General features: G+C 35.7%; 1 protein-coding gene across 1 annotated transcript; it reads left to right on the top strand.

Annotated features, from left to right (window-relative positions):
• The first annotated feature begins 5,982 nt into the window (after positions 1 to 5,982).
• On the top strand, positions 5,983 to 6,606 carry LOC144545464 (BTB/POZ and MATH domain-containing protein 6-like). The gene has a single exon (XM_078294039.1). It carries the CDS (start codon positions 5,983 to 5,985, stop codon positions 6,604 to 6,606), a length of 624 nt encoding a protein of 207 aa, XP_078150165.1.
• The last annotated feature ends 4,688 nt before the right edge of the window (positions 6,607 to 11,294 follow it).

Here is an 11,294-nt window from a genome sequence, read left to right as displayed (position 1 = left end):
GGTTGCTCTACAAAGTTTAGGCCGACATTTTTATTTTTACTCATTTTTTAAAATATTTTATTAAAAATAACCAGGGTTTAGAGAAAATTTTAAAAATACCCAAATCGGCAAAAAAATTGAAGGTCCGGAGTTTTTATTTGGGACCGTCAAAAAAAATGAAGGGTTCAAATGCCTCCATTTTTTGTGCCTCCATCATGCTTCCATTTCTAAAAACTTCAATAACTCAAAATTTAAATTATAAATATCAAAATAAAATCATTAGATGTGATCTATGTTATTTTCTCTATATGCTCATAAAATATTATCACATTTCAATTTTCTTTTTATGTGAATTAATAAGTTGAAAAATCAACGTCCAGAAATTATCTATATTAATACATTTTTTTACAATCTCTTGATGACAACCAAAACAAAGTTGAAATGTCATAATATTTTACATATGCATAGATAAAATGATGTAGATCATATCCAATGGTTTTATTTTGACTTTTAAGTTTCAAATTTTGAGTTATTAAATTTTAAAAAATGGAGGCATGATGGAGGCATTTGAACCCTCCTCGCAAAAAAATTGAAGGTCTGGAATTTTTATTCGGGACTGGCAAAAAAATTGAATGTCTGGAATTTTTATTCAAACCTTCAAAAAAATTGAAGGTTCGGAATTTTTATTCGGGACCTTCAAAAAAATTGAAGGTCCGGGCTTATAAATAGGGTTACCCATCGGTTTCTCTCTCCTCCAATTTCATTTTCTCAAATTTACACTCTCTCTCCTCAAATCCGAAAATTCTCCAATTTTTCTCCTTTCTTCTCCATATTTGCAAGTAAGCCCCTATATTTTTTTTAAAATTTCATTTGTAGTGTAAAAATAATTGTAGATTAGTCCAATTAAGTTAGTAAAATACTATATTAGCATAATGTAGTTTTTATTAGTGTTAATTATATTTAGTTAGTTGAGTTAGTGTTAATTAGTGTTAATTAGTTATAATTAGGGTTAATTAATTACGGTACCAATTTAGTGGTAATTAGTGTTAATGTAGGTACGAAAATTATTTGTAATTAGTGATAATTAAGGTACCACACAGAGTTTTAATTATATTTTGAATTTTTTTAGGCCAAAATTGTACCGTAATTAGTGTTAATTAGTTGTAATGAGGGTTAATTAATTAAAGTATCCAATTTAGTGATAATTAGTGTTCATGTAGGTACCAAATTAGTTGTAATTAGTGATATTTCGGGTACCAGAGTTAGTTTTAATTTTATTTTGAATTTTTTAGTCCAAAATTTTACTGTAATTAGCATATTTGAGAATATTTTTACCGTAATTAGCGTATTTTAGCCAATTTGAGTATAGTTTTGCTTGTTTGAGCTTATTTGACCCGAATAAGCATATTTGTACTGTAATTACCATATTTTAGCAAATTTTTTACTGCAATTTGACCCAAATAACATATTTTTTTCAACCAATTTGTGTATATTTTCGCTTGTTTAGCATATTTTACCAGAGTAATTTTTTTTTCATATTAGCGTAATTTAGGATATTTTTACCGCAATTAGCGTATTTTATTATATTTGAATATAGTTTTGCTTGTTTTAGCATATGTTACCTGAATAACTTATTTGTTTCATATTAGCTTAATTTAGCATATTTTTATCACAATTAGCGTATTTTATCATATTTGAGTATAGTTTTACTTGTTTTATCATATTTTTCCCAAATAACATATTTTTACCGTAATTAGCGTATTTTAGCATATTTTTACCGTAATTAGCGTATTTTAAGCCAAGTTGAGTATGTTTTTGACTTTTTTTATCATATTTTATCCGAATAACATATTTTTTTTATATTAGCGTAATTTTACATATTTTTATCGCAATTAGCTTATTTTAGCATATTTTTACCGCAATTAGCGTATTTTAGCCAATTGTAGCATGTCTAAATTTTTTTTCAACGTAGGATGGCTAGGGGACGGCCTAAGAGACCACCATCGGCCGACCCTGTTGATGAGCCCATTCCCGTGAATAGCCAGGAATATTTCAGTCAGTTATTACGGATGTGTCACAGTGAGCACCGAGTCTCACTGGCATCTGTTGAGGTACTTGATTACTTTTTTCTTTATTTTTTTAAGTTTAAATTTTGTCGAGTTCTCGTATTTTCAGGTTTTTATATTATTTACTTTTTTCAATGCATAATGAGGACATTTTAGATATCAGGAGTCGGCATTGTGGTATAAAGTACTACCCGTTGATGGACCAGTATCTGCGAAATTTGGGGTTGAACCATTTGGTCGATATTATGGAGTCGCAGAGTAAGGCCATTAATGGGTCCCTCATTGCAGGATTAGTGGAGCGATGGCACCCCGAGACGTACACGTTTCACTTACCGTTTGGAGAGATGACAATGACTCTCCAGGACGTAAGTGCCCTATGGTGTTTGCTCATCCAGGGCGAGCACATTAGTGGAATATCTGATCCCACGGATGAGAACACGATTAATGCCAGACTCATAGAGCTGTTGGGAGCGGAGCTAGATATACACGATAATGGTGGGAGGTCCAGGTACTATCTGAAGAGGACGAAGCTACGAACTCTGTTTGCGGGAGGTTTGCATTGGTCTTCCACGCCAGACGATATTCAGAGGTACTCATACAAACTATTCTAGATACATTTATTTTGTACCCTATTTCATGCCCAAAAATGAGTTGCTTTGTAATTTTGACATTACAGATACACACGGAGCTTCATGATGGACCTATTTGGTTCTATCATGTTCGCTGATTCAAGCAGTGATACCATCCCGATGATGTATCTAGAGCTGCTGCGAGATCTTCAGCAGTTAAAAAAGTACAACTAGGGTGGGGCTATCCTAGCACATCTTTACTCGCACTTGTGCCATAATTGCAAGGTCAGTATGTTCTTGCTGTCTTATTTTAATTATTTAACTTGTCCTTGACGGCTAATATTCTTCAAATTACAGCCGAAAAGTAAGACTATGTACGGGCCGGTACTTCTACTGCAGCATTGGTCGTGGTCACGGCTACTGCAGCATTTGTCATGGTCACGATGAGCATAGAGGCCGAGCCCGAGGAAGAGATTACACCAGCTCGCATCGCGCAGGAAGGAGAACTACAGTGGAATGACTGGCGTCTCCGGATATTCAGCAGAGAGAACAGGGGTAGAGCAGCTAACCGATTTTCCCCTTCGGATTTCCATTGATAGAGAGTTTTCTTTTTTATAGTTTTAGTTCCATGTTAGATGATATCAAAGTGGTTAGCTATGTTATGTTTTATTATGTTTTAGTTTAATTTAGCTATGTTTAAGTTTTAGTGTTGTTTAGTTTCATTATGTTTTATTATGTTTTGAGTTGAGCTATGTTATATATTTTTATCGTTTTATGGTAGTATTTATATAACCAAAAAAACACTAAATTATACAACAAAAAAATAACAACCAAAAATAAAAAATAAGAAAAACACAAAAAACACTTGTTAAGTTTGCATAGTTAAACAAAAAAATAAAATTAAGAACAGTAGTACGACATGCTTAAAAAATAACAAAAATAACAAAAATAAATAGAATAGGAAAAATAAATGCATTGCAATTAATATGGTTCAAAAATAACAAAAATAAATGCGTCCTGCCCCTGTTTCGGCCTCTGTTTTGGCTCTGACCGAGCGTTAGGCTTTTCTGCACATTGGTTTCGGCCCCTGTTTCGGCCAACAAGAACCTGTTTCAGCTCTGGCAGAGGCATACAATTTTCTGCACTATCCAGGAACAATTTGTTTCGGCAAGAGAGGGACAATTTTTGAGATTTGATATCTCTTGATCTGTTTGGATATTTTGTACAAAACTTTCCAGTCGTGTTCTACGATGTCAAGACTGCATGTCAGTCAATTTTCATGATTTTTGGATATGTTTTGCTATGTTAACCAGAGGTGCAAAGTTGCTACCATGTTAACTCCTTTAGCAATTCGGGCAATTTTTGAGACCTGATATCTCTTGATTTGTTTGGATATTTTGTACGAAACTTTGCAGTCATGTTCTACAATGTCAATTCTACATGTCAGTCAATTTTTATGATTTTTAGAGATGTTTTGCTATGTTAACTAGAGGTGAAAAGTTGAACAGTACATGAACAAAACAAAAAAATGCTGGACCTTCAATTTTTTTGAAGGTATCTTTACTGACCTCAGAAACGAATTAAAAAGAAACCTACTTGACCGGGGCAGCTTCCCCTAGGATAGATGGGACGAAAGGCCAAGACAATACTGCTGTTTAGCACCATTGAGAGGCATGCCTACAGCAGGGATGGACGGCGCAGCAGGAAAAAGATGCATTTTTCTTAGGAAAGCTTTTCAAAAAGGAAAAGTTAGACCAGATTCTCACTTTTTTTTTACTGGAAAAACACAATTACTCTAGATTAAATAAAAGACTTTCCTTCATAAACAGACTCCAGGCAGTACATTCGAGTCGATCTTTAGCCGCGGCTTTCGTAATTGGGCGAAACGTTCCCCTTCTTTCCGACCGAAAGTAAGGATCCCCCTTTCTTGACCAGCTCACTATATCATTCGATATTCTCCGTGAAGACTCATCCTTGTTTTCAAACAAAAGGAGAAGATAAGTTCTCTACCCCAATTCTCGACCCATTGGCCGAATGAGGATGCCTTCTTTCGAATCACCATTGATAGCCGACCTCCCAATTCTCCTTTACTTCGCTTCTCACTTCATTTTCTTAAATCGACCCAGACCTACCAAAGAAATGAGTTCACCCTTGACGCATCCCCCTTAATTTATACGGCAAGGGCTTTTCCTTTCCAGCTTGCATTTCTCAGAAAGGAGGTCATACCTTCCTGTCCCGCCTAATAACGGTTTACTTTCTTTTTGGTGTGACAAGCGAGCACCCTTTACACGGAAAGCAGGCAGGTCCGTTTCAAGCTATTAAAGTCTAAGAAGCGGGAACACATGAGAGCGTGAATGCTTTATCTGTGCCGGGACTGGTAAGAGTCGGCAGCACAAGGAACTCAATTAGACCCAGTAGCTCCCCGGAGGCGTGTCAAATTGTTCCGATCAGTTTTCTTTTTTGAAGCGGCAATTCAGGTTATGTTCCGATTTGAGGCGACAAGTCAGGTTATGTGAATAAAAATTTCGGACCTTCAATTTTTTTAAAAAGCACATGATAACTTTTGATATCTCCATTATATTTTCATTTTTAAATTTTAGTACTTCAAATTTAAAACTCATGTATCAAAATAAAATCATTAGATATAATCTCTATTATTTTAATTATGCACATGTAAAATATTACAACAATTCACTTTCTTTTATTAATATATATCAATAACTTGTAAGAATACACTGATGTGAATAATTACATTGATTTTTCAAATTACTAATTCAATTTGCTACTTATTATTTTCTTTGAAGATATTAAATAGTACATGAAAGTTATTCTTTGAAAAATGCCAAAAAAAATTAGTTCACATTGTCACTACTATTCAAATAATATTTAGTATATTTCTTCATTAAAATATTTATGTTATTAACCTTAAAACCAACATTGAATAATCTTAGTATATATATTATTTGGACTCAATGTAAGTAGTATTTGGAGATGCTTATCAGCGTCATTACTTTAAAACAAACATTTGCCTGAAGTTATCAATCAAAGTTGGAAGATAATATAAGTTAGCATTCTTTAAAGACAAATTATATAACATATGCTTGTAGGTGAGTTCAAAGTCTTTCGTCCAAAATTGACCACTAGCTACTATATAAAAATGGAATTAGATATATGTAAACCTCTTGATTCTGTTTTTCTAATTCCACAAAATACTTGGTCAATTCTCGCTAACAGTAAAATAATGAAACATCAACCTCAACCTCCATCCTTCTAATTACTAATTGTGCACTCTTTTAATTGTTCTTCTTCCATTTGAAATCAACTTCTCAAGAAGAATATAACAAATAATAATTCAACTAATTGCCAAAATGCCTCCAAGAATAACCACTCACACAGACTTCACCGACCAAGCATCGACTAGCCTCACCGAGATAACAAGCGGATCATACAGATTGACAGCCAGGTTCTCACAAATCAAGGGGATCGGCATCGGTAATTTCTTCATGTCCCCGAAATTCACCATAGGAGGACTTCAATGGTACATCAAGTGTTACCCCCAAGGATACTATGCTAACGATAAAGGCAAGTATGTATCTCTATATCTTTCTTATGCGAGCGAAACCGAAGTAAGTGTGACTTTTGAATTCTGTCTGTTGGATCAATTGGGGAACGCCATAAATTCATTGCGCAGCAGGAATACTCACACTTATCGAAGGCAAGGTAAGTACAAAGGATGGTCCAAGTTCATAAAAAGAGACGACTTCGAGAAGTATATAAGAGATGATCATTTTGAAATTATTTGTGGTGTCACGATCATAAGTCCCAAAGGCCTTGCAGAACCGAACAGTTGCTTAATTGTGGTGCCGCCATCGGATTTACCAGAGCAGCTCGGCCAACTATTGAGAAGTAAAGAAGGCACTGATATAACTTTTGTGGTTGGAGAAGAGATCTTTTATGCGCACAAACTTGTGTCTGAGGTCACCAGTATTTAAAGCAGAATTGTTTGGCTCGATGAAGGAAAATCATGCGGAGAAAATAATAATCGAAGACATGCATGGAACCTATTGTTTTCAAGGCTCTACTTCGTTTTATATATACCGACTCACTGCCAGAAGGGAAAAAAGAACTTAACAATGGTGTGGACGCCCTCGATGCACAAACAATATTAACTATAATGATGCAACACTTGCTTGTAGCGGCCGACCGATATGCATTAGAGAGGTTGAAATTGATGTGCCATGAAGAGTTGAGTAAAAACATTAGTGCGGCCACGGTAGCAATGACTCTTGCTTTGGCTGAACAACACAACTGTCCTCAACTCAAAGCTATATATGTGTCAAAAATAATAATAGAACTGTCAAAAAATAATAAAACAACTCAAGAACACAAGACTCCCATGAATCTCCCTTCCCTCCCTTATTTTTTATTTATTTTCTTTCTTGATTGAATTACACAGCTCTTACATGCCTATTTATCAATTCAAAAATATTTTGTATATCATGCTAAACATGGAAACCAATCCTTAGAATTAATGACAAATAATCAAATTCTATTTATTGTCTATTTCACTAGATATGATTGATATCCTTCAATTTATTATTTCCTTCTTTTGAGTAGATATAGATCTTCTAAAGGATTCGGCTTGATCTCCAAGTTATGCTGGAACCGAGTGTAATCTTAACACTCCCCCTCACGAGGGTACGTAAATGTCTACCATTCCGATCTTCTCCAGCATTTCTTCAAATGGTTTAGTTGCTACCGCCTTGGTTAAAACATCAGCCACCTGTTCTGTTGATCTAACAAAGGGAAGAGAAATAACGTGAGAATCGAGTTTTTCTTTAATAAAGTGTCTGTCTACCTCTATATGTTTTGTCCTGTCATGTTGCACTGGATTATGTGAAATGTCAATTGCAGCCTTATTGTCACAATACAACTTCATCTCATTTCTTGTTCCCAGTTCTAATTCATTGATCAATTTTCGTAGCCATAATAGTTCACAGATCCCTTTCACCATGCCTCTAAATTCGGCTTCAGCACTAGATAAGGCAACCACATTCTGTTTTTTACTTCTCCATGTTACCAAGTTTCCCCCAACGAAAGTAAAGTAACCCGATGTTGATTTTCTATCCATGATATTTCCTGCCCAATCTGCATCTGTATAACCTTCAATCTTTGTATGTCCATTCTTCTCAAATTTGATTCCTTTATCGGGTGTTCCCTTCAGATATCGTAAGATACGTGTGACAGCTCCCATGTGATCTTCACTTGGATTATGCATGAATTGACTTACTACTCCCACTGCATAAGCTATGTCAGGTCTAGTATGTGACAGATATATTAATTTTCCAACTAACCTTTGGTATTTTTCTTTGTTCGTAGGACATTGGTCAGGACAAATCTCAAATTTCACATTTTGTTCCATTGGGGTACTAACCGGTTTACAATCTAACATTCCAGTTTCGGCCAAGAGATCAAGAACATATTTTCTTTGAGAGAGAAATATACATTTTTTTGATCGTGATACTTCAATCCCTAGAAAGTATTTTAGACCTCCCAAATTTGTCATTTCAAATTCTTTTGACAGCTTCATTTGAAGCTTCTCAATTTCAACTTTGTCATCGCCTGTTATAATCATATCGTCTACATAGATAATGAGAATTGCAATTTTACCTTCAGTCCTTTTAAAGAACATGGTGTGATCAGAATCTCCTTGATTGTACCCATAGTTTTTCATAGCTTTGCAAAACCTCCTGAACCATGCTCTTGGTGACTGTTTCAAACCATACAATGCTTTTTCTAATTTACACACTTTATTTTCTGATCCAATATGGTTGTAACCGGGAGGCAGCTCCATGTAAATTTCTTCTTCCAAGTCTCCATGAAGAAACACATTTTTGACATCAAATTGATGTAATGGCCAGTCAAAGTTAGCTGCAAGGGACAATAAAACTCGAACCGAATTTAATTTTGCAATCGGAGAAAAAGTTTCCTGGAAATCAACCCCATAGGTTTGTGTATACCCTTTTGCCACTAGCCTAGCTTTATATCTTTCAATTTTTCCCTCTGCATTGTACTTGATTGTAAACACCCATTTACAACCAACTGTTCTTTTTCTTGGTGGTAAATCAACTATTTTCCATGTACAATTTTTTTCTAGGGCTTCCATTTCTATAGTCATTGCTCTAGTCCATTCTTTACTTTTAAGGGCATCCTCAACTTTTTCGGGTATGGCGATAGAAGATAGTTGGTCTACAAAATTCTTTAATGGTTGTGGCAATTTTTCGGTTGAGGTGTAGTTTGCAATTGGATATGTTATCTCTTTACTCGTCCCATCTTCCGGGATGTATCTTTTTGGTGGTTTGCCACGATTAACATGTGCAGGATATCTAGGCTAGGTTTCAGAAGAACATACCTCGTTGTTATCCTCTCGTGGTATTGCCTCAGTAAGATCTATCCATTGCTTAATTTCATTTGGTGAATGACCCGACTGACCTGTTTCTGCTGAATTTTGTTGCTCAGAACCTTCATCATTTTTCGAACCCGAGTCAACTGCTACTGGACCCGAGTTATTTGCTTGATTTGTACCTGAATCAGCTGCTACTGGACCCGAATCAACTGCTGGGCCTATACCTGAATCCACTGCTACTGGACCCGAATCATTTGCTGGGCCTGGACCCGAATCAGCTGCTAGGCCTGGACCTAAATCATCTACTAGTGGATCAGATAAAAAAGTTAGATCAAAGTCCGGTTCATCATGACTGCTGCCCTCCTGAATCGGATCTTGGATTTTGTTAAAAAATGACTCATTTTCTAAAAAAGTAACATCCATGGTAGTATAGAATTTTCTAGTACTTGGATTATAGCATTTATAACCTTTCTGATTTGCTCCCATTCCCAGAAAAACACATTTTTCAGCCCTAGGTTCTAACTTTGTGCGAAATGGTTTTTGTATATGGATATAAGCAACACACCCAAATATTTTTGGAGGCAAATTTAAGACAGATGGTATGGTCACATGAGATGATAGGACTTGGATGGGGGTTTTATAATCATTTGCACTTGTGGGTGTACGATTTGAGAGGTATACAGCAAATGAAAGGGCATTATCCCAAAACATAGGAGGTACTTAATTTCAAGTAGTAGTGATCGGGTCATTTCAAGGAGATGTCTGTTTTTTCGTTCGGCAATGCCATTTTGCTGAGGTGTTCCTACACATGTTGTCTCATGAATAATCTCATTTTCTCTAAAAAAATTTTGTACCCTCTGGTTCAAGTATTCTGTCCCATTATCACTACTTATGGTTTTTATTTCTTTCCCAAATTGAGTCTTTACCAATTTATGAAAATCTTGAATAACTTTGGAAACCTCATCTTTTGTTTTAAGTAAATAGAGCCAAGTCATTCTGGAGCAATCATCAATAAAGGAAACATACCATCTACAACCAGATTTGGAAATTATAGAGGATGGTCCCCATACATCTGTATGTATCAAATCAAAAGGATTTTTACATTTATTTTGACTGCTATAATAAGTTGTTCTATGACTCTTAGATTGGATACAAGTTTCACAAACAAAATCTTTAGGATCTAAATGCAAAAATAAATCGGGTAAAAGCTTTTTCATGTATCCAAAAGACGGGTGACCTAGTCTTTTAAGTCATACCCAAATTTTATTCTTAGTAGATATATGATCTCCCCTTACTATATAATTGCTACCAGTTTTGACTTCATCCAAGTAATACAACCCATCCCGTCTAGTACCATGGCCAATGATCTTTTTTGTAAGAATATCCTCGATGACACAGTGGTCAGGGAACATAAGCACAGCACAATTTTGATCCTTTGTAAGTTGGCTAACAGATATCAGTTTTGTTGCAAGGGAAGGAACCACAAGTGTATTTTTCAATCTTATTTGATTTGGTAATACAATTTCTCCTGCACCTTCTACAGGATAAATTTCCCCATTTGCATTAATGATTCCAGTTTTATGTGAAGTGCACATGATTTCTAATTTAGTTTTTTTATGTGTCATGTGGTCGGTTGCACCTGAGTCAATGACCCAACCTTCATTTTTTCTGTTTTTGCTCAAATTTGAGATATTGCACTTACCCATGCTAGTTTTGAAAATACCATTTTTACCTTCACAATGATCTTCTCCTTTTGTTTGTGACTCAGTTCTTACTGCTATCTGCTGACCAGATTGGTTCGGTCCTGGCTGCTGCCTTGGCTCTGATTCAGATCTAGCTGCTGCTCCTTTTACAAATGTCGGTTGCTGCTTGCTGGTCACCAGACTGGTTGTAGCCACAGTTGTTGCTGCTACACCTTTTCCTTTCTCCTCATACTTCTTCTTCTTGTCACCTTTCCACCAATCCGGGTAGCCTACCACTTCGAAGCATTGCTCCTTTGTGTGCCGGTTTTTGCCACAGTTCGTGCACCTTAGTTTTGTGCTATCAAATTTTACATCAATAGCACTTGAATGAATTATACCCTTGGTCATGGCAACAGGTTGAGGTATGATTTGTGTCGCCGGTTGAGGATTGTTTATGACAGCAGTTTGCATAGCTATCATTTGAGTCATCATTCTCGTCATCTGCTTAATCAGTTCAGCAATGGTGGTCGATTCTTGGGATTTGACTTCTGACATTGTTCTACCAAGTATGGATCGCTCCTTAGAGCAGTAT

Source organism: Carex rostrata, chromosome 28 (genome assembly GCF_964058835.1).
Source record: "Carex rostrata chromosome 28, lpCarRost1.2, whole genome shotgun sequence".
In the NCBI taxonomy this organism is placed as follows: Eukaryota; Viridiplantae; Streptophyta; class Magnoliopsida; order Poales; family Cyperaceae; genus Carex; species Carex rostrata.
The sequence above is the reverse complement of the archived record's forward strand: the minus strand, read 5'-3'. Positions and strand labels throughout refer to the sequence as shown.

Bases quoted from the DNA above. Each gene is read 5' to 3' on its own strand.
- LOC144545464 (XM_078294039.1), top strand. From the start codon at position 5,983: ATGCCTCCAAGAATAACCACTCACACAGACTTCACCGACCAAGCATCG.